General features: G+C 33.7%; 1 protein-coding gene across 6 annotated transcripts in view; it reads left to right on the top strand.

Annotated features, from left to right (window-relative positions):
• USP9X (ubiquitin specific peptidase 9 X-linked) overlaps positions 1 to 24,320 on the top strand; it is a 178,800-nt gene that overhangs the window by 85,976 nt on the left and 68,504 nt on the right. For all 6 annotated transcript variants that reach the window (XM_020967081.2, XM_020967080.2, XM_078146581.1 and 3 more), the window contains 10 exons: positions 2,468 to 2,810; positions 3,911 to 4,006; positions 5,784 to 5,995; positions 11,193 to 11,433; positions 11,667 to 11,816; positions 12,946 to 13,066; positions 18,946 to 19,076; positions 19,277 to 19,555; positions 20,868 to 20,993; positions 21,521 to 21,646. In XM_020967081.2, the coding sequence (XP_020822740.1) occupies positions 2,468 to 2,810; positions 3,911 to 4,006; positions 5,784 to 5,995; positions 11,193 to 11,433; positions 11,667 to 11,816; positions 12,946 to 13,066; positions 18,946 to 19,076; positions 19,277 to 19,555; positions 20,868 to 20,993; positions 21,521 to 21,646 (1,825 nt within the window). The remainder of the gene's footprint in view (positions 1 to 2,467; positions 2,811 to 3,910; positions 4,007 to 5,783; positions 5,996 to 11,192; positions 11,434 to 11,666; positions 11,817 to 12,945; positions 13,067 to 18,945; positions 19,077 to 19,276; positions 19,556 to 20,867; positions 20,994 to 21,520; positions 21,647 to 24,320) is intronic.

Genomic DNA, 24,320 nt, shown 5'->3' with positions numbered 1-24,320 from the left:
GAGAGTGAGAAAGAGAGAGAGAGAGAGAGTGTAGGATAAATGGTGAAAATAGGATGGAGAGAAATAGTAATCATAACTGTGAAAAAAAATTTATACCAAATATCTCTAAGGCCTCATTTCTCAAATATGTAGAAAACTGAGTCAGATTTATAAAAATGAGAGCCATTCCCCAATTGATAAGTGGTCAAAGAATATGAACAATACAGGCAGTTTTCATTAAAATTACTTAAAGCTATCTATAATCATAAGAAAAATGGCTCTCAGTCGCTATTGATTAGAGAAATCAGATTAGCTAATGGGAAAGAAAAGGAAAATTACAAATGTTGGGAGGCTGTGTGGGGAAATTGAAACACTAATATACTGTTGGTGGTGGTGTGAACTGATCCAGCCATTCTATAGGGCAATTTGGAACTATGCCCAAAGGGCTATAAAATTGCATATTCTTTGACTCAGCAGTACCACAACTAGATCTGTATCCCGAAGAGATGGACTTACATGTACAAAAATATTCATAGCAAATCTTTTAGGATGTAGCAAAGAATTGGAAATTTAAAGAGATGCCCATCAATTGGGCAGTGGCTGACCAAGTTATGGTATATGATTGTGATGGAATACTGTTGTGCTATTATAAGAAATGATGAGCAGGATACTCTTGGAAAAACCTGAAAAGACATATATGAACTGACGCAAAGTGAAGTGAGGACAAGGAGAACAGTGTACATAGTATCAGCAATATTGTATGGTGATTAGTTGTGAATAGTTAGCTATTCTCAGCAGTACCATGATCTAAGACAATTTTGAAGGACTTACGAAGAAAATGTTACACACCTTCAGAGAAAGATCTGATTGAGTCTGAATGCATATATGCAATCAAAGCGTGCTTTTAAAAAGAAAACATTTATTTTTGGTCTGTTTTCTTCCTCAGTGTGACTGATATAGAAGGATGTTTTACATGACTGCACATGTATAACCTATATCAAACTGATTGCCTTCTCAATGTGAGCGGAGGCAAGGGAGGGAGAGAATTTGGAACTCAAAAATTTTTTTTTAAAATGTTAAAATTGTTTCACATGTAATTGGGGGAAAAATATTAAATAAATGTAAGACTTAAAAAATAAAATGGAGGGTGATCATGACCAAAAAAAAATAAATAAAGGGCCTTAAACATTATGGTCCTTCTTGCTTTAAAATTCTATGATTATATAACTATGATCACTTTTATAAAAATACAGTGAATGAATGGGGAAAAGCCACACTTGTTTCATGTGGTTTACATTGCAGGCCTGGAACAAAGCTTTCCTCAGGGTCTTAGACAAACAAAATCTGTGCTTTTTTATTTGTATAAAAATTAAGCTTATTGGTTTGACAAATTTTGTTATCTGGTTTTCTTGGCAACTTTCAGTTCTTTCAGTATTCAAATTACAATTGGAAGAAGGGCAAAGGAATGGTGGCAGGGAGTCCTTAAGGGGAAGAGAGCATTTACAGCAGAGATCCCCATCACAAAGAAATCTGGGGCCATTACTATCTTTTGTTCATATAATAAGTGACCTATCCTTAGTTCTCAAGGAAAGGTTAGGTTATGTATGTTCAGTATAATAGGTGTAGCAGGCCAGTAAAAAGGTTAAATTTTCTTAAGGATATTTTTAATCAAAAGTACTTAAAATATTTTTGTTACAGGGGATGTGTATTTGTTTAACAACTCTTTATTAAACATATGAAAGGCAGCATGCATGTTATTATACAAGGTAATTGAAACCTTGTTCTGAAGCTTTAGTTATCTGGGAAATTCTGTTAGTGGGAAATCTCAGGTGTTCAGTGGCACTATATAAAACAAGACCTTTTTAATCGAAAGCCTAAAAAAACTAAAGGAGGAAAATATTTTCATTTACCCAGTTTCACGTTGTTGAGTATTTTTTAGAAAAGAGCACATACGATATAGTACCTTGAGTATAGTGCAGATAGTCAGTAAATGTTGACTGGATTAAAGGGAAATTTTTCTGTCTGAACAGTAGGATACTAACAGTTGCTTTTAATTGATTTTGTTTGGAATAAGCTGCTATTTCAATTACATTTTAAATGTGATTGTGACCGATGTTATAGGTAATATGCACCTAAGTGTTGCAGTGGATAGAATGCTGAGCTTGGCGTTAAATCCGTCTCAGACATATATACTAGTTGTGTGACCCTGGGTGACTCACTTAATCTGTTTGCCATAGTTTTTTCAACTATAAAATTGGGATAATTGAAGCACCTACCTCACAGGGTTGTTGTGAACATCCAGTGAACTTACATTTATGAAGTACTTAATACAGTGCCTGACATGTATTAGATGCCATATAAATGTCCCTTCATTACTATGCACACTTCCACCCCCCCAACCTGGTGTAATTTTGTTTGATACTGTTTTTAGTCTAAGGGCATTGTCATGTATGCTGTATTAATTCCTAGTTTCTTGTCTTTTTTCAAGATTTTTATTGAAGGATGGTCAACTATGGCTGTGTGCTCCTCAGGCAAAGCAAATTTGGAAATGTTTAGCTGAAAATGCGGTTTACCTTTGTGATCGTGAAGCCTGCTTTAAGTGGTATTCCAAATTGATGGGAGATGAACCAGACCTAGATCCTGACATTAATAAAGACTTCTTTGAAAATAATGTGCTTCAGCTCGATCCTTCCCTATTAACAGAAAATGGAATGAAATGTTTTGAGCGTTTCTTCAAAGCTGTGAACTGTCGAGAAGGGAAATTAGTAGCAAAAAGGCGAGCCTATATGATGGATGATTTGGAATTAATCGGTTTAGATTACCTTTGGAGGGTAAGTATAGAATTGTCAGTGAATACAGCATTTATAACATTTTTATCTACCGTAATATTTACTCTACAGCTAAGAATATAAGATGTTCACAAGTATTTATGCCTAAGCTGAGCGGTTATTTTCTTATTTCATTGATCTTTGCTGTATAGTAATCTTTGGTCCTGTAGTAATTTTTTACCCCTCCAGATTTGCTGTTTATTATCACAATTTGATAAAGTTGTTTTTCACCGTTCACAGAATTCTCCATTTTTTCCCCATATGCACTCTTATGATTGAAATATTTGCCCCTTCCTATCTCCAGTCAGTATTGGAGTAGCCAACTTATTAAGGTGTTTTGAGGTATTTAATGCTATATCCTGTTTGATATTAGCCGTTTTGTATTCTTACTAGGAAAGTAGTACTTGAAACAGATTGTATCGTTAGCATTCCATCTGTTATAGCTTTTATTGTTATTTTAGAGTTAAATAATACTTTTCTAGAAACTCAAGCAAATTAAGACAAGCTTTTTTCAGTTAAAGTTTAATCTTCTTTAAGTTAGAAACTGTATGAAGAAATATAGATGACACCCTTAAAATGCTAACTTGATTGTTCTTGCTAAACTTCTATATGGTTTCTTATTTGCTCTTCCTTGATTGAGAGTTGATTTTGATTAGTACCTGAACTAAACACTTGACTACCAAGACGCTGGTAGTAGTAAAAGTGAAGAGTAAAGATGAAAGCACCTTTTTTCTTAGTTAATGTAGTTAAGCAAATTGTGTCTTTTCTACACTTAAGTTTGTCTTAAATGATTCTCATTTTATGTGATTGACTAAGCATGTTATTTAAATTCAAGCAAAGTCTAGTAGACTGCCTGCTTGTCAGAGATATTGTAGGTGGGATATTGAGTTAAATAATTCTATCTCTTTTTTGTTTTTTCTAGCCTTAAGACTTTATGCTACTATGAATGTTAATCCTACCTAAATTTGACAGTACCTTAAAAACAAATTGCCTTTGATCATCAAGTACTCTATATGAAATAAACAAAAGAATTACGTAGATTTTAAAACTTGATCAAAATATATGTTTAGAATATATTAACACATAAATATTTATAACTCCAGGTTGTGATTCAGGGAAATGATGATATTGCCAGCAGAGCAATAGACCTCCTTAAAGAGATCTATACTAACCTTGGACCAAGGTTGCAAGTTAATCAGGTAAGAATGTTTAGGAATTAAATATTGATTTTGGGCAAATTTGTCAAAACTTTTACAATTCGGTTTTTTAAAAGCTTTTTTACTCATTAATTCTTAGTAAAGTATAATTGGAGGCAGCGTGGTATAGTGGATAAGGAGCCAGCATTCAAATCTTGCATCTGATGTATACTAACTATGTGGCTCTAGCAAGTCACTTACTCGCCTACTGCTCTCAGCCAGTAGTGTCAAACTCAAATAGAAATGGCTGCATACTGAGTTAGAAAACCACAAATTATTATTATGTGTGTTGTATTCTGTTTTTACTTATTATGTTAAATTTTTCCCAATTACATTGTAATCTGGTTAGGATTATTTCCCACAAATTTGACACCTGCTTTTTTCCAGAAGTTTGAAATCTCTGTAAGTAGAGGGTTCCCTATATAAATACGATCATAGGTCTAATCTCTATCTCTATAGTTGTATAAATTATTTCTACTGTTTTAGTAAAGAGTTCTGTTACCTGCCAAGTTATTGGTCTGTGGAAGCCAAAGGAGTAGCATTATGTGAATTAAGGAAAATTTAGTGCATCTTCCTGGTATGTTATAACTTGGACATATAACATTTTTCAATTTGCAGTTTTCCTATTTCTGTTCATTTACAGTGTTTCTAAATAAAGGCAAAATATTTTTGTCCTTCCATACTTTGTTCTTCAGAATGTAATACAAAAAGTTGCATAATAGTCAATATGCCTTAGAGAAACAATCACAACACATTCCTCATTTATTATAATTTGAGAGTACATAAATCCATTTAAGTCTTGGATTCAGTGCCAATTTTTGATAGCTATGAATGTGAATCTTTAATAAATAGATCTATCAAGTGACTAAGGGAGAAAGGCTTCATCTAAATTACAGAATTTCTCAGTTTATCTGAAGCTTTACCAGAAACTTTTTTGTTTCACGTATTGTTGATTTCTTAATTTGATAGTCCATTTTCCTGATCGATGTAGGATACTGACCACACTTTAGATCTTTGATAAGCAGATTTTCCATAATGCATCCAAGTCATTAGTTGCTAGTTTTTAGTTTTCTAAGTATAAAATTGAGATAATAAGGTGAAGTGGTAATAATAACTAATCTGTACTGGTCCTAATAGCCACCCTAGAAGTTTTTTAAAGTAAATTTTTGGTGTTAGTTTATTTTCTCTGTCATTTGCCTCACAATTTTGTTTAAAAAGGAGAAAGAAATTATATTTCATTATATTTCCATTTAATGGTGTGGGTGTGTGTGTGTGTGTGTGTGTGTGTCCATGCATGCGCACGCGCATGTAAAATAGCATTGACCCAGGAACTTTGAGATTTGGTTCTAATCCCTGATTTGCAGGCAATTTATTCTGTGACTTGAGGAAAGTGATTTAGGCAAGTAGGTGGCAGAGGGGATAGAGTTGGACTTAAAGTCAGGAAGATTTGAGTTCAAATTCTGTGTGAGCCTGAGCTAGTCTCTTAATCTCTGCCTCAGTAAAATGGTGATACTAGGACTTACCTTACTTCACAGAGTTGTTGTGGGGATCAAATGGGGTAACATACGTAAAGCATTTTGTAACCTTAAAACTGTCATATGAGTGCTAGCTGTTTTTACCCCCAAGCTTCATTTTCCCCATTTGTAGAATTGAGGGTATTTAATTAGATGACTTCTGAAGGGCTTTCCAATTCTGTCACTCCACAATTCTAAATAAATGTTATTTATTTAAATTTCAAGTCAGCAGCTTTAACCAGGCTGATTTGGGCATTTTTCTTTAGGTAGCTATCCATGAAGACTTCATTCAATCCTGCTTTGATCGCTTGAAAGCCTCCTATGATACATTATGTGTTTTGGATGGTGACAAAGACAGTATTAATTGTGCTCGACAGGAAGCAATACGAATGGTGCGAGTATTGACTGTTTTAAGGGAATATATAAATGAATGTGACAGTGATTATCATGAAGAAAGGACAATTCTACCTATGTCAAGGTTTGTGAGAACATTATGAACTATTAAAATTCTGTACTGATTATGTCTTTTAAAAATTTCTAGTAGCTATCTTCAGAAAATTAAGCTAGAAAAAAATTAAATAGCATAGTCTTTCAGTTTATTCCTTTTTCTTTGCAGATATTTTTGATAAAAAAATCCTACTTTTTTGTAGCCTAGTTAAGAGACATATCGTGTCTTCAAATTTGAAGGTTTGCAAATTAGAGTAACTAGAAAGGAAGCTCGTTTTCTGTTTCCTTCTTTGATACTTTTTGGGGAGAGACCTATTTTTTTTTTATGAAATTTTTTTTTGGTTAGATTTTTAAGTACTGAACTACCTCCCTCCCTCCCTTCCTACCTCGCATTGCAGAAGGTCATCACCTCTTCTCTCCCCCCCCCACACACGTGCACGCACACAAGTCTGTTTATCAGTTCTTTTTCTGAAGGTGGATAGCATCTTCTTTCATTGCTCCTTTGTAGTTGCTTTGAGTATTTATGATACTCGAAATAACTCAATCATTCACAGTTGTTCAAACAGTGTTGCTGTTACTGTATTCAACCTTCTCTTGGTTCTGTTCATTTCTGTCTTCATTATTTCATGCAAGTCTTTCCATGTTTTTCTAAAATCAAGTAGCTCATCATTTCTTATAGTGCAGTAGTATTCTATCACAATCATATACCACAACTTGTTCAACCATTCCCCAATTGATGGACAGCTCCTCAGATTTCCATTTCTTCGCCACCACAAAGAGAGCTGCTGTAAACATTTTAGAACATGTAGTTTCTTTTCCTTTTTCCCTAATCGGCTTTGGAAATAGACCTAATAGTGGCATTACAGGGTCAAAAGGTATAAGCAGTTTAATAACTCTTTGGGCATAATCCCAGATTGCTCTCCAAAATTGTTGAATCAGTTCACAATTCCACCCACAATGAATTGGTGTCTCAGTTTTTCCATATCCTCTCCAACATTGTTGCTTTTCCCTTTGATTGTCTTAGCCTGTCTGATAGGTGTAAAATGATATCTCAGAGTTGTTTTAATTTGCATTTCTCTAATCAGTAATGCTTTAGAGCATTTTTTCATATGAGTATATGTAGTTTTGATTTCTTCATTAAAAAACTGCCTGTTCATATCCTTTGATCATTTATCAATTGGGGAGTAACTAATATTGTAAATTTGACAGAGTTTTCAGTATATTTGAGATATGAGACCTTTATCTAAAAAACTGTCTGTAAAATTTTTCTCTAATTTTCTGCTTACCCTCTAATCTTAGCTACATTCATTTTATTTGTACAAAACCCTTTTAATTTAATGTAACAAAAATTATTCGTTTTATATCTCAGAGTGCACTCTAGTGTTTAATCATAAATTCTTCTATCCATAAGTGTTATAGGTAATATGTTCCATGTACTTATAATTTTCTTACGATATATCCCTTTATGTCTAGGTCAGGTATCCATTTTGACCTTAGCTTGGTAAATGGTGTAAGATAGTGGTCTATACCCAATTTCTGCCAGACTGCTTTCCACTTTTCCCAACAATTTTTTACCAAATAATGAATTCTTATCCCCAAAGCTTAAATCTTACTATAGTCATTTACTGCTGTGTATTGTATATTTACTCTGTTCCACTAATCCACCTTTCTGTTTCTTAGCCAGTACCAAATAGTTTTGACAATTACTCTCTTATAATACAGTTTAAGATCTGTTACTGCTAAACCTTCCTTTACGTTTTTTTCATTAGTTCCTTTGATATTCTTGACCCTTTGTTATTATCTTTTTAAGCTCAGTAAAGTAATTTTTTGGTAATTTAATTCATATGACATCAAATAAGTCAATTAGGTAGAATTGTCATTTTTATTACATTGGCTCTGCCAACCCATTAACAATTAGTATTTCTCCAGTTATTTAACTCTGACTTTATTTGTGTAAAAAGTGTTTTATAATTATGTTCATGTAGTTCCTGTGTTTTTCTTTGCAGGTATACTGCCAGTTATTATAATGTCTCCAGTTATTTTAAGTGGGATATCTCTTACTATCTTTTCTTGCTGAGTGGTTTGGTGGTTTTGTTGTTGGTTTTTTTTTTTTGGCAATATATAGAAGTGCTAATGATTTATGTGGATTTATTTTATATCCTGTTACTTTGCTAAAATCATCATTTCAACTAACTTTTTAGTTAAATCTCTAGGATTTTCCAAGTATATCATCATGTCATCAGCAAAAAAGAGATGGTTTTGTTACTTCATTGCCCTTCTGATTCCTTCAATTTCTTTTTCTTCTCTTACTGTTATTGCTAGCATTTCTAATATAATATTGAATATTGGTGATAATGGGAATCCCTATTTCACTTTTTATATTATTGGGAAGGCTTCTAGCTTATTCCTGTTATTCCTATTATTTTATTGTATATTATATGTATATAACATATTATATTACATATCTTATATTATTACATTCCTATCATAAATAATGCTTGCTGTTAGTCTTAGGTAGATATTTCTTACCATTTTAAGGAAAAATCCATTTATACCTATGCTTTCAAGTGTTTTTAATAAGAATGAGTTGTCGTATTTTGTCAAAAACTTTTTTTGCATCTAGTGTTATAGCCATATGATTTTTGTTACTTTTTTATTGATATAATCAATTATGTTAATAGTTTTCCTTCTCTTAAACCATCCGTGCATTGCTGGTATAAATTCTATTTAGCCACAATGTATAATCTTTGTGATATGTTGTTGTACTCTCCTAGTTAGTATTTGAGTTAGGATTTTTGCATCCATATTTAGTAATGAAATTGGTCCATAATTATCATTCTCTCTTTTTGCTCTTCCTGTTTTAGTTATCAGCACTGTATTTGTTTCATAAAAGGAGTTTGGTAGGACTCCTTCTTTGCCTATTATTCCAAATTATTTAATGTTAGGATTAGTTGATCTTTAAATGTTCGGTATAATTCACTTGTACATCCGTCTGGTCCTGATGCTTTTTTCTTAGGGAGCTCATTTATGGCCTGTTCAATGTCTTTTTCAAAAGTAGGTTTATTTAGATATTCTATGTCCTCTTCTATTAATCTAGGCAATTTATATTTTTGTAAGTATTCTTTCATTTCACTTAAATTATTAAATTTATTGGCCTATAATTGAGCAAAATGACTTAATAATTGCTTTGATTTCATCTCATTAATGGTATATTCACCCTCTCTATTTTTGATACTAGAGATTTGGTACTTCTCCCTTTTAAAAAAAAATCATATTAACCAATGGTTATCTATTTTATTGGTTTTTCATAAATCCAACTTCTGGTTTTATTTATTAATTTGTTGTTTTTCTTACACTAAGTTTTATTACTCTCACCTTTCTTGATTCTTTAAATACAATTAACTGAGGCCTTATCCTTGGATTCTCTTTGCTGTCTTCCATTACGCTTCTATGCATATTTCATCTGTCTGCTGAATATTTTTTTCCTGGATCTTTTGCCAGTACCTCAAACTCAGCATGCCCTAGATAGGGCTTATCTTTTCTTTAACAACTATCCTTTTCTCTCAATTTCCTTTTTTTCTATTTAGGGTCTCACCATTCTCTTAGTCATCTCAACTTAAAATTTATAAGTCATTTTTGAAACTTCCGTTTGGAAGCAGCTGGTGGTGCAATGGATAGAGCTCTGGGCCTGGAGTCAGGAATACCTGAATTCAAATTCAGCTTCAGACACTTACTAGATAGGTGACCCTGGGCAAGTCATTTAATCTTTCCATGACTAAATTTTTTCATCTGTAAAATGGGATAAAACAATACCTACTTCATAGGATAATTGTGAGGATCAATTGGGATACTTATAAAGCAATTAACACGTTGCTTTGCACATAGTAGGAGCTTAATAAATGCTATTTCACTTCTCTCTACTCCTTTATTTTCTCATTGCTACCACCCTAGTTCAGTTTGGCCTCTCCTAAAGTAATCTTTCTGAGTTATTTGAGTACTCCCTTCTCTAGTCTAACTTATACACTATGGTCATAGAAGTCCATATAAAGTGTAATTCGGATCATAATGTTTCCTTGTTTTCAGAAGCCCTTGCTTCCCCATTTCCAGCAAAATAAATCCAGACTCTTTAATTGAGCATTAAATTTAGCCAAAACCAGTCTATACATTGTTTCTTAAACATATTATAAGCTTTCTAGCCTCTGCCTTTGTTCACATCATCCTCTATTGTTGAAATGCCCTTTATCCTCCAAATTGTGTTACCATATATACTTTAACATTCTACCTTACAGTATTTGCATAGGTTAACTCCCCTTTATTACTCCAGGTGCATCCCACCTACATTTAAAAATACATTCCTTTAGGGCAGGAGCCATGTCTTTTTGTATCTTATCACCTACTAGGCCGGTTAATTGCACATAGTAAGCTTATAATAAATGATTGCTTGTATAGCTGAGTTGAATTTAAACAGGTTGGCATTTTAGAACTTTTGGCAAATAGGTATAGCAAGACATTGTGAAAAACTAATCATATTTGGTACAATTTCTGATATGATTTCTATAAAACAGGTCATTCAACAAGTTATTATGGGATGTGACTATATTCCTGTGTAGCAAAAATATCCTCAGTACTGCTTACTTTCAATTAATTTACTTCACTGTTGCCAATATATTTTTAGAAAGTTACTATTTAAATACAGTCCTTTTAAATATCTGAGAAAAACAGTCTATTATTTTAAAAAGAGATGCCATTTTGGTGGATTTTAATATTGATGATTCTCCGGAAGAAATGCAAATGTTATTATTTTGCTCATGTATTCAACTTGGAGTTCTTAATCTTGTGCATTTCTCTAGAGATTCATATATTTCAAACCTGGTAGCATAAAGAGATAAATAAAATTATAATACATCTTACTTTTTTGTTACTACAGTATAAACTGTATGTCTACGAATATTTATGATGTAGGATAAATATCAATCTTCCAATGGAATGTAATTGTTTTTTCTTAAATATGTTAAATGTTGGTCAAACAGCAGGGGGGGAGCTAGCACTGAGAATTTTGTTTTCAAGATCCAGAAAATACTTATGGTATTAAGATGTTTCTGTCTTATAATTAATCTTAAAATAGTATTAGATTTTCAGGTGAAATTACTCCTATAACTAATTAAAATAACATTGTATAGCCTGATAAAATATCTTTACGTGATTATGTAACCTTCTTCTTCTTGCAGAGCTTTTCGTGGTAAGCACATCACGTTGGTAGTTCGTTTTCCAAATCAAGGCCGACAGGTGGAAGACTTAGACATCTGGTCTCATACAAATGACACAATTGGTTCAGTAAGACGATGCATTCTCAATCGTATTAAGGCTAATAGTGCCCATACAAAAGTAGAGCTATTTATTGGTGGTGAACTGGTAGATCCTGCAGATGATAGGAAGCTAATTGGACAACTAAACCTAAAAGATAAAACGGTAAGTACATTTAATTTTCATACTTACTAAGAAAATTATTGTTTTTGGTTTATTTTGGAAGAATGAATATTCATTTGAATGGTTCCATTTTTGAACAGATACCTGGACTTCTAAAACCATGTTTTCACTGTCTTTACTTTTTTTATTTTTATAGATGTAAATATGTAAAGTCTGTTTCTTCTTTTGGAAACATATTCCTTATCTTCATTTCTTAATATATAATACATTTTCAGCTAATTACAGCCAAACTTACACAGATAAGTTCCAATATGCCTTCAAGTCCTGATAGTTCTTCTGATTCATCAACTGGTTCTCCTGGTAACCATGGAAATCATTATAGTGATGGTCCCAATCCAGAGGTAGAAAGCTGTTTGCCTGGAGTGGTGAGTAGTTTATAAACTAATTAAATATTTATTAAAGGTGTTAAAATGTACAAGGTAATGTCTAAGTTCCCTGCAGTATGCTCAGTATTGAGACACAGCTTGCTTTTCATGGTATTAGAATGTAGTTGAGGGGACAGCTAGGTGGCGCAGTGGATAGAACACCAGCCCTGAAGTCAGGAGTACCTGAATTCAAATCCAGCCTCAGACCAAACACTTGACACTTAACTAGCTGTGTTAACCCCAGTTGCCAAAAAAAAAAAATGTAGTTGAGAGGAGACGTGAATTTAGAAAGTTAAAGAACTATATAAGTATTCCTCTACTTATCGACTGTGGATATGGTTTCACTTTTTTTAATTGGTTATCAACAACTTAGAATGTCTTCCATCAAAACAGTGATAAAAATGGTCAATTTTAAGGCCAGCAAGAAAAAGATTTAACCTAAAATTTAAGTAATTCTGTTATATGATGTACCTCCGTATATATTCAGGTACACATAATTTTTAAAATATTTGTACTCATATTTGTTTTATGTCTCTGGTTTATAGTACAAAATATACCGTATAAGCAGTATTCATAACCTCATAAAACACAGTGTTCTGTGTTATATTTCATTATGCTGGGAATACTTCTTACAATGAGCTAAGACCCCCTCCACCCGTAGAACATCAGTCCGAGAAGGAGGTGATCATTCATACCAAGTTAGTTTTATGAATTAGGTAATTTCTGTACTGGGAGAGAATTGATAGTTTAATCCAGCAATATATGGATATTAGAAGGCAGTACATGAACTGGCAAATGTGTAGAACAAGTAAGTACAATAGGAGGTGTTAAGGGAAAGAAAACATAATCCATGTGTACTGATGTAATTTGGAAAAGCTTCACTTTGGATGAGAGATTTAGCTGAATCTTGGAGGATTTAAAATCGAAATGGAAGGAGTAATTTCAGATAGGACAAAATTGTGAATAAAAATATGAAAGGAGAATATAAAGCATAACTTCTTAGAGAGAATATTTAAAAAATCAGAGTGATTTAGATATTTTTTAAATCTGAATTTGGTCCATTTGTTAAATGGTTTTACTTTGAGTAAAATAACTAGGATAGTAATTTTTATGTGTTATTTTATTTTAGATAATGTCAATGCATCCCAGATATATTTCTTTCCTTTGGCAAGTTGCAGACTTGGGTAGCAGCTTAAACATGCCACCCCTAAGAGATGGAGCTCGAGTACTTATGAAACTTATGCCACCAGGTAAGCAAATTTAAAAATGAGTTTTTCTTAAATAAAATACCAGTTTGGGGAGCATGCCATATGTATAGTGATACACAGATGGAAAATGTGTTGTTCTGTTCCAGTGAAACTTCTCTTTTGGAGATTACGGCAACCTCTTGATCATCAAAGCTAATAGTAAATTTTTCAGTCCTTATTCTCCTTTACCATTGTTGGATTTGATACTGTCAGTCACTGTTTCCTTCTGTTTATTCTACTCCTTCTGACTACTTCACCATCTCTGTCTTCTTCACAGACTTGTTCAGTCTCTTCCAGACTTCTAAAAATCTCTTCTTGGCCTTCTTTTGTCTGTACGAGCATTTACTTGGGTGTTTTATTTATTCCTACCCTTTCAGCAATCACATATAACTCCCAAATCCATATCTCTAGCCCTGACCTCTTTTTTTTTGGGGGGGGTGGCAATTGGAGTTAAATGATTTGCCCAGAGTCACACAGTTAATGAGTGTTATGTGTCTGAGGCTGGATTTGAACTCAGGTCCTCCTGACTCCAGGGCCAGGTGCTGTATCCACTGCGCCACCTAGCTGCCCCCTACGGTGACCTCTTTTCCAAGGTCCACATTCTTATCTCTTACAGCTTATGATAATTTACCTTTATTTTACTTTAGTACCTCAAACTCAACATCTCTTAAACTAATCTTAGTGATTTTAGCAATAAATCTCCTCTTATTTCAGACTTAACCCTTTTTGTCAGTGGTAGTACCATTCATACAATATTCCATGTTCAAAACTTTAATAGCATCTTTGACTCTTCTGTTTACTTTAATGGCCAGTCATTTACAGTTTGTTGCTGAATACTAAAACCCTTGTGGTATTTTTCCTAGTCAGAAAAGTGATTTGCTATTTATTCTGCCTGTGCAACATTTTTGCCCCCATGCACTTGCCTAGCACTTAATTAAAGCCTTTTACAGACTGTCACTACCCTACCTTTTCAGCTTTACCTTATAATAATTGTGTCCTTTAGAACAGTTAATATCTTAAAATTACATTTCAGGATTAATAACCTAATGATCCAAAGATAATAAAAATATATTAATATTAAATACTGCTCCCCTTTATATGTGCTGTGCTCTAAATTCAAAGACTTAAGTATTCTCTTGCACTAAGTCTTCCTTGATCCATCTCTGTCCCATTCCCATATTCAATAGAGACCCTCCCTTGTCCACATTCCAGCTTCACATTACACTTGGGCAATACCTTTCCTAAATTTTTTTATTTGTAGTTATTTGGATATGTTCCTTATCTTCCTGCTAGACTGTAATGTCCAGGAGATCGGGAGGGGTTGTGTCTCATCTAAACTTTATAGCTTCCCTTTGGCTTAGCACAGTGCTTTGCTCATAATAAGCACTATGTGCAATGTAAAATGTTGGTTGAATTGATTGCACTCTTAACAAGACTTTTGAGACTAATATTGCAATAAATGGTTGCACTGGCTCAAGAAATTCTTCAATACCAAATTGCTGAGACATAATTTTATCATGGTAATCATCATCATTAATAGCATTTGTTTGGATTTTTAAAGTTTGTTGAGAAGCATTCTATAAAAATCTCATTTAATTCTCACACAACTACTCTGAGAGGTAGGTGCTATTTTTATCCTCATTTTACAGATGAGGAAACTGAGGAATACAGAAGTTAAGATACGTAACCTTTGTTAAATACCAAGGTCGTGCATCTAGTAAGTGTGTGAGACTCAAGCTTTCGTGATTTCAGGTCTGATTCATCTGCTAACTCACCTAGCTGCCTCAAAATGATAAAAATGAACTTTCCTCCTACTTATGTACTTTACTGTTTCACTTTTATAATTCCTGGAGATAAGAGTAGAGACCTGTCTGTAGACTTATCAGGCTTCTTGGCTTACATGAATGGTGCTTGGACCTGGTTCTCTGGGTACTCTGGAGGAAAGGAGCATGACCAATAAAGTACCATGACCAGATGTTAACCTCTATCTTTGAGCCTTTACAGAGGAAACTCTAAGAACCTTTTATAGGACAAGTTCATCTGGGGAATGTGTTCTCTCTTATATTTGTATATTTTTATTTTTTACAAAGGTGAGAAACCAGTTCCCTATGGCAGCATGATGCTATTCTTTTTCATTTTGATTTTTTTTTTAATTATCTGGTTCCTGGATCCAAAATAAACTTGTTGAGTCTTCTTTTAGTTTTCCTTTTCAGTTCCCTGCTTTCCCTCCACTTTATGCTTTGCAGGGATAATGAAGAAAACTAAATTTTAAAAAAATTTGTTGCTGAATACTAAAACCCTTGTGGTATTTTTCCTAGTCAGAAAAGTGATTTGCTACTTATTCTTTTTAGCTTCTTGCCTATCAATCAGTTTTTTCCCCTAGAATGAAATATGCCTTATTTGCATATTATATTTATTTACTGTTTTAATAGCATATTACTAGAAGTGACTTCAGGTAGTGATATAGACAAAAAAGATATCTTCTGAAACTTATGTCCTTTACACAGGATAGTATTTTTCTGGATTTTAACTGATATTTAAATTTTACATCATTGAATCTTTGTGATACTTATAAATCGTGTAATATTTTAAAATTTAAGTTAACTTGGAAAATAACCTAATGTTTATGTTAATGCTCAGGATTATATAATATACATTTTTAAGTTTGTTTCACTATACAAGAAAATAAAGTTGAACCATTATTAATATAATTCAGAATATTATTCTACTTCTTTTGATCTGTGCTTGAAGTTCAGATTCTATAAATTAATTTGAATAACTGAATCTCTTGGAATTCAGTTTATCTTGATTAAAATAAAGTAACTTTTATATTCTATCATGCAGTAGTAAATAAGAATAATGAGTTAATTGGAGTATGCCTGATTAGGCCTATATTTTTTCAAGCAAATGATAGTTTACTGGATCCTCATTTTGTTGAAAATCCTGCAGGCACACCATTCCAAAAGTGAAATAATGACGGGGAGTGGGGTGGGGGTTCCACCATAAAGGATACTTTTCTTTAGTCAACACCCATACATGGCACTCATATTTTTCTAAGTATTTTATCAATTTCTCAGTCAACAATGGTTTTAATTATTTTTTTCCTTAGGTTTCAAATTTTCCATTCCAAATTCTCTCTCCTTCCAGCCCCTTTTCCACCCATTGAGAAGGCAAGAAGTATGATATCCATTTTATATATGAAGCCATGCAAAACATATTTCCTCATTAGCCAAGAACAAGTATATATTAATTGCCTACTATGTGCAAGGCACTGTTAGACACTTAATGGGAAAAGAACAATCACTTATTAAGCTTCTACTATTGTGCTGGGCATGATGCTAAGTGCTTTACAAATATTATTGGGTCCTCACAACAGCTCTGGGAGATAGGTGTTATTATTATCCTCATTTTATAGTTCATAGAACTGAGGCAGACAGGTTAAGTGACTTGCTCAGAATTATGCATTTAGCAACTGTCTGAGGCTAGCTTTGAACTCTCATCTTGATTCTAGCCCCTGAGCTGTTTGTAGTGTGCCACTTAGCTGCCTTAATACAAAGTAAAAAGAATGAAACAATCCCTTCTCCTCATAAGCTAATATTGTGTGTGTGTGTGTGTGTGTGTATATGTATGTACATGTATATAGTTATATCATATTTTGTCATCATTATAAAGTTAATAAATACATGCACATAGTAGTTGAGGAGGTAAGACACTAGCATTTACAGGAATCTGGAAAAGCTTCATGAAGAAAACACTGCCTGAGCTATGTCTTAAAGGCAGAAAGGAATCTTAGGAAGGAGAACTAAGGGTGTGGGGTGTGCCAAGTGTGGGGGGTAGCCTGTGCAAAGTCATAGACATGGAAGAGGGAGGGTCATGAGTAAGGAATAGCAGGGACAACATTTTGGTTGAATTCCAGAGGGCAAGAGGAAATGTAATGTTGTAGGATTTTGAAAACTAAACAAGAGGAGTTTATATTTGATTGTAGGGGCAGTAGGGAGCCTTTGGAATTGATTGATTAGGGGAATGACACAGTCAAGGAATATTTCTTTGGCAGCAGTATGTAGAGTGAACTGGAGTCGTGAGACGGGCAGAAGGACGCATTAGGAGAGGCTGTTGTAATAATTGGTCTTAAGTGATGGGGGCCTGAACTAAAGTGTTAATTGTGAATGGAGAGAAGTGGTTGGATGCAAGAAATGTGAAGGCAGAAAGAGTGAGATTTGGCAACTGATTTGTATGTGGGATGAAGAAGAATGAAGAATTGAAGAAAATACTGAAATCACAGACCTGTGACATTAGAATGGTGGTAGTGCCATTTGACAGAATTAGGAAAGTTTGGAAGGGAGGAGAGTTTAAGGATTTAAAAAAAAATTAAGTTCTGCTTCAGGCATATTTAGTTTTAGATACATCTAAGACATCCAGTTTGGAATAAATGTCCAGTAGACATTTGGTAATCAGGAACTAAAGCTTGGAGGATAGACTGGGGCTACATGTGTAGAACTGGGATTTATCTGCATATGGTTAAACCCATCGACTATATAAAGTGCTTGAAGAAAACTAGTGAGTGTTCAAGGAAGAAATGAGAGAGTAATGAATAATCATTTTCATTTTCATTTCTCTTTTTATTCATCAGTATCAGAAAACTAATATTTTCTTGTGGCTAGAGTCATGATGTTGCCACAATTTGGAGATTTGGGTTTGAAAGTTTAGTTTTAACACTACCAGTTAATTATTGCTAAAAATCTACAAGCCACAGTTTTATGCTTATGTTTACATTATGAAAAGTTTGTATAAATATGCCATATTGGTAGAGCCTTAGATTATTATATGCAGTGATTTTGTTTAAATAGTGTGTTAAACTTTCATTTTCTGCTTTTAGAATCTCTTTAGAAGGCATGAAGTAAAACTTCTTAGATAGCTAACTTTGACCTTTTTTCTCACTGCATAGATAAACAGTCCAAAAACTGTCTTATCCATCTGGAGTAATGTAGAATGTTTTTTCTAGACTAGATTGTTCTCTTGGTAGAAATTAGAAATAAGCCCAGGGAAGAGATTTAGAACAGCTATTATAGAAAAAATCTTGCTTCCCTCTTTTTTTCTATAAATAGTTATATTAGTATAATAGCTCTTTAACAATAGTTATGTAAAAATTCTATTTCTTCCTTTCAGTATAACAAATGATTTTATTTGGATTGCTATGTAATAGAGAACATGATATACATTGTGTGTATAGCAGCAGTAAAGCATTATTTATGGTGCTTGTTACATGTTGAATAATCTTTGTTACCAGTTGATTATTGCTGTATTGGTATTTAAACTATGTTGCTTTCGGCCAGAAACCCCCAACTTTTTTTGTGACGAGGAACTACTTAATATTTATTTCCTTAAAGTTTTTGGTCATAAAGAATGGAAAAGGACACAGCGGAGAGAATGGGGATGGTACCTGAAAAGGATAGTTGAAAGATTGGGAATCCTTGTATTAATAATAATACCTTCAGTAAGTTTAAAAAACGTGTACTTTTTTTTTTACAATCACTTTAATACCTAAAGAAAAATAATAATGTTTTCTGTATCATTTTGGGGTTTGCATTATGCTTTACAAATAATGCATTTGATTCTTGTAACAACCCTGTGAGGTAGGTATTATTATCCCCATTTTACAAATGTGGAAACTAAGGTTGAGGGAAGTTAAGTGACTTGCCCAGCAGCACTTGGGTCTTCCTAACTTCAACTCTTAACATTTTATTCACAGGGTTGCCTATCAAACATCATTCTTTACCAATCCAGAGATTTTGATCTAACAGCTTGACTCATGATTTTTAATCTTGTAATTTAATGCTATGTAAGTTAACTCTGTTCATAATACTCCGTTTTTAAATTTTCAGATAATACTACAGTTGAAAAACTGAGAGCTATTTGCTTAGATCATGCAAAACTTGGAGAAAGCAGCCTCAGTCCATCTCTTGACTCACTTTTCTTTGGTCCCTCTGCCTCACAAGTGCTATATCTAACAGAGGTTTGTAATATTTTTCTTTCGTTTTCATATTTTTCTCTTAGTTTTCTTTGCCTTTTGTGTGATATTATAATTGAGTAAAATAGTAATGAAAACCTATTTGTAATATTCAAAGACAATGGGAGACAGAAAATTGAAGAGATTTGTAAAGATATTTCAGCACTTGTTTTTTGACTTTATATATGTTTTTTTTTTCCTTTCAGGTAGTTTATGCTTTGTTGATGCCTGCCAATGCACCTCTGGGTGAAGATGCCAGTGACTTTCAGTATAATTTCTTAAAAAGTGGTGGCTTGCCTCTTGTCCTGAGCATGCTAACTAGAAATAATTTCCTGCCAAATGCAGATATGGAAACTCGAAGGGGTGCCTACCTTAATGCTCTTAAAATCGCCAAATTATTGCTAACTGCCGTTGGCTATGGCCATGTTCGAGCTGTAGCAGAAGCTTGTCAACCAGTTGCAGAAGGCACAAATCCCATGTCACCGGTAAAAAAAAAAAATTTGTTAGCTATTTCTGTTACCCTCCTTGTCAAATCAGAACAGATAATTCAAGATTTACCCATAAAATGTTTAAAGATGCTTTTTTCAGTCTTGTATATATGACCATTGTTCTGGCAAGTTTTATCTAACTTTAAAATGCTCTTGGTGGTGAAAACCACCATTTAACTTTGGTACTGATTTGACATATAAGACAAATAGTAAATCTTTTACTGCTTAAAATAAAGTTAACATAGGGCTTAAGTCTAATAGTGTAATAAATGCCTTGAATCAGACCAGTGTTAGTATAGTTCATCCAAAGAGAGAAGGTTAACTCACTACCAGCCTCTAAACTCCCTTATGCTACAGCTGTACTCCTGATTCATTCTAATCTCATGCTTTGCCTTTGGTCTCATCCTGGTCCACCTCTCCAGAAATCTTCTAGAGGTCCAAAGGATTGACTACATAAAAGTATATCCCACCTACCTCTACCTTCTCTCCTCTACCACCCCCACCCCCCAAAAAAAGGGGAAAAAATGTACTAGATGTGAATATCTTTTGCATTGTACTTCCAGGGCTTCTTCAGCCATGAATTTTGCTATAGGGATTTACAATGTACATAGAAAAAAGTATTAAATTTTTCCACTTTCCTGTTTTCCCAAAGAATTATCATTCAGAAAATCTTCTGGAGGAAAAAAATGTGAATATAGAAATTTCCTCCAATAAAAAGTCATGATCCAGTGGGTAATACTATGGAGATTACCTTCATAGGATCTTACATCTGTATCAAGAGGTCTTCTAGTTCAGACCAGTCTTTTCCAGTGTCGGCTAGGTAGGAAGTAGCTGCAATTTGAATCCAAGATCTCTTACTCCAGAGCCAGTGCACTTTCTACTACACTGTGTTGCCTGTGTGTGTTCTTACAGCTCATGCCAGGGGTGCACAAAGCTCTCCCAAGTTGGTAAGGGCTTGAATAAGAGGCCTGGTAATAGACTTTATGTCTCTTATCCAAGGACCAGCCTAGCTGCATTTGGAGTTTCTCATCATTAGTTTTGCTACAGATTGATTAGTTTTTTGGTCACAGCAACTCTTAAAAATTTTCTCTATCAAGTGTAGAAGTTGTTGGCCAGTATTGGGCATATGCATACAGATGAAATTAAAAATCCTGAAGTATCTTGAAGTTGAAATATAGAAACTTTTAACTTGTCAATTCCCATTGTAAGTCTAATTCCTGTAATTTCTTTCTATAGAAGTGGTTCAGGTTTTCATTTTGTGAGACACTCTCTCTCTCTCTCTCTCTCTCTTTCTTTATTTTTTGAACAGATAAATCAGGCTACTCATGATCAAGCAGTGGTGCTACAGAATGCCCTTCAGAACATTCCTAATCCAACATCTGAATGTATGCTTAGAAATGTGGCAATTCGTCTTGCCCAGCAGATATCTGATGAGGTTAGTATTAGTCTTAAAAGAATTGTTTAGTTTTTAGTTTGGGAAAATGGGTTTATTGGAGAAAAAGAAAATGGCCAAATAATTTATTTTATTCTCCTGTTGTTATTCTTTTGTATACTGACACTAAAAAACGAAAACATTTACTAAATCTTTGGTTGAATTTTCCAAATTCCAATTTTACTTTTTCTATGTTATCTATTCCTTGAGTTCAGTAAAATGATAAACTACTGTTTTGAGTATTATTAGTAACATTGCATACTATTTTTAAGGATTTTTCTAAATCACATATATACTATGTTCCTACAGCAAGCCCACTGCAGAGTTTTCCTTATTCTTTTTTCTATTCTAAACATATGAGAGGTTATTAGGATAATGTATCAAATGACACAAAGGAATATATAAAAACATTAAGTTCCTCTGTGCTTTGTAATTAATGTTTTTCCTATTAAAAGAAAACTTACTTATTCCAGTGATTCCACTTTGATAACCGTGTAAACTATTTTAATTTTTTTTTTAATTATTTCCAGGCATCAAAATATATCCCTGATATCTGTGTTATTCGAGCTGTACAAAAAATTGTCTGGGCATCAGGGTGTGGGTCAGTACAACTGGTGTTTAGCTCAAATGATGATATTAGTAAAATTTATGAGAAGGTAAGAATAAACAAATGTATTTATTTGAACTATAGCAATTGCTTTTTGAGGATGTAATTTTCAGCATTTCTGTATTTTAAAAAACCAGTTACTGTTTATAGAAGATTAACCTGTACATATGATTATCATGTGTTGACAGTAGTTCTCACCATAATGGTTTCCAGGTCTCTAGTATGAGAGACACCCTTGTTGGAAGGAGAGCCTTGAAGATGGTGTTCTGCCAAATTGTGTGTGTGTGTGTGTGTGTGTGTGTGTGTGTGTGTGTGTGTGTGTGTTTTAATAGTTCACAAGCATTAATTGTACAATGTGATCTTAAGTTCTTCACACCTTCCATATAACTGTGTAGTCGGAGAATGTTGTTAACAAAAAATGGCCTTATTTCCTTTTTATACCTTGATTGAAAATGCGCTTAATGACACATGTAGCGTGTTCTCATAAAGATTTTGTAGATTGCTCTTTTAAAATAACCAAGAATTTCTTAAATGCCTGCTATATATTATCAAGGTGGTTGGTCCGCAGTGTCCAATATGGCATAGAGGTCAAGATGGATGAGTATGAGAAAAGCAGTTTCCGTGGAAAGATGAGACCACATGAGGGATGAGAAGATTGCAAAGGGTTTGGAGCTTAGAGAAGTGAATACATGAAGTGAAAAAGCAGTGTATCCATTGATTTCATTTAGTAATACATAAGGAACAGAGAAGGATTGTGGGAATAAGTTTGGTAAGACATGAGTAGTGATAGAACAAGAGGATCAAGGCATTTAAGAGTAGTTGATTGTATGAAGTTGAATTTGATTAACCATAGGTAAGATCAAGATTGGGAAGGGAAGAAAATGAAATCGGAATAAGTTTAGGAAGAATAAGACATAGGGAGAGATGGAATGATGGGAGCTTATGTGGTCAAATAGAGGAATATCAGTTTTTGAGCAAATATATGGAACTTTTGTGAGTAATGGTGAGATCTAAGGCATGACCTCTCTGCATGTGGTAGAGGTAGAGTAAAGAAATAGGTTGTGAGATTTAAGGAGACTGAAAAATAAGGATGTTCAAGGGAGCATCCTTATAAATATTGAAGACTTGGTTTAAAGGCAGGAGTTAGAGTGTGAAAGTAGACAGTATGCTTGGTACCAAAAGTCTTTGAGACAGGAGGGAGAATGATCTGGAGTAGTACATAACAGCCACCCTAGTCTAAATAGTGTGGAACAGGAATTCCATCCACAGTGGAAAAGGTGAACAAGCAGGGTTGGAGTGGGGTTGAATAAACAGGGTGAGTATTTGAGATAGTTTACTTTTCTTTTCTTTTCTTTTTTTTTTTATTTGATGAGGCAATTGGGGTTAAGTGACTTGCCCAGAGTCACACAGCTAGTGAGTGTTATGTGTCTGAGGATGGATTTGAACTCAGGTCCTCCTGACTTCAGGGCCAGTGCTCTATCCACTGTGCCACCTAGCTGCCCCTGAGATAGTTTACTTTTAAAGCTTTTTGCACAGTTCCTAGCACCTAGTTGTATGCTATAGAAATGCCTGTTCCTTTTCCTCTTCCCTTTCCAATAGGTAGCTGGTGGTTGAATAATAGAGAAATAAGGATAATAAAATGTGGTAGTAATTTGTTAGCCATAATGGTAGAAGTGGATAACAAATGAATTTTAATGCTCACCATCTCAAATAGGTGTAGTTACCAGGAAAGGGCCATGAATTTTAAGCTTTAATCACTCTTCTACCCTCTTTCTCTGATCTTGCTGGGAGAGTTTTGAGCAGAAGTCAAAGAATATTACAGTCCACTTAGGACCTGCCTGATAGGGCCAAAAAGTTACCCAAGTGTTTGATATCCTCCTATTTTTTTAGTTATCTTGAATTAATCTCTTGACTCCCTCACAATTGTTACCTTTAAGGCAGACATCTTAATACGTTTAATCAGCTTTTTTTCTGTCATTTTCATTAATGTTATTTTTCTAGAGAAAACACATCTGGGACTGTGATGTAAAGAGTTCAGAAATGGTGGGTTCCACTGTCATTGATGGAGAAAATATTGTTTTATAAATCTTGATAGATATTCTACATTTTTTATGTTTATTCTTCCAGCTTCATCATTAAATAAGCTTGGTGTGAATTGACTTAATTTTATCTCTTGCTTAGTTTTCTATAAACTTGTTATTTCCTCATCTGCTTTTCATTTATACCTAAAACTAAACTGCTTATAATCTACCATCTTCTTCCATATAATTTTACATAGATATTATATTTTAAATTGGTGTTGACCTTTAGGTCCATTTCATTTTTTTTGGCAAAGAAATTAGACATTTTCTGACAAAGGTAATTTCTAGGTTCTTTTTGCCAACATGTTATGAAGATCTGTTTCTTACAGTTAAATTCCATTGGAATAGTCATGGTTTGCACTATGTCTGTTCTTTTATCCACTTCCTGTTTTTAATAGTTTATATAAATAAGAGCTTCTATAAATATATCATCTTACAGTGATTTTAATTATTCTTTGTTTCCTCATTTTGATTTTTAAATTTTGTCTTGATTTTGATCTCTTGTTTAAGTAGCTGATAATCTTTTTGTTTTGTTTGTTTGTGGTGAAGCAATCAGGGTCAAGTGACTTGCCCAGAGTCATACAACTACTAAGTGTCAAATGTCTGAAGCTGGATTTGAACTCAGTTCCTCCTGACTCCAAG

The sequence above is a fragment of the Phascolarctos cinereus genome, unplaced genomic scaffold, assembly GCF_003287225.1.
Source record: "Phascolarctos cinereus isolate Bilbo 61053 unplaced genomic scaffold, phaCin_HiC Scaffold_726;HRSCAF=1367, whole genome shotgun sequence".
Taxonomy (NCBI): Eukaryota; Metazoa; Chordata; class Mammalia; order Diprotodontia; family Phascolarctidae; genus Phascolarctos; species Phascolarctos cinereus.
This window is presented reverse-complemented; position numbering and strand designations above follow the sequence as displayed.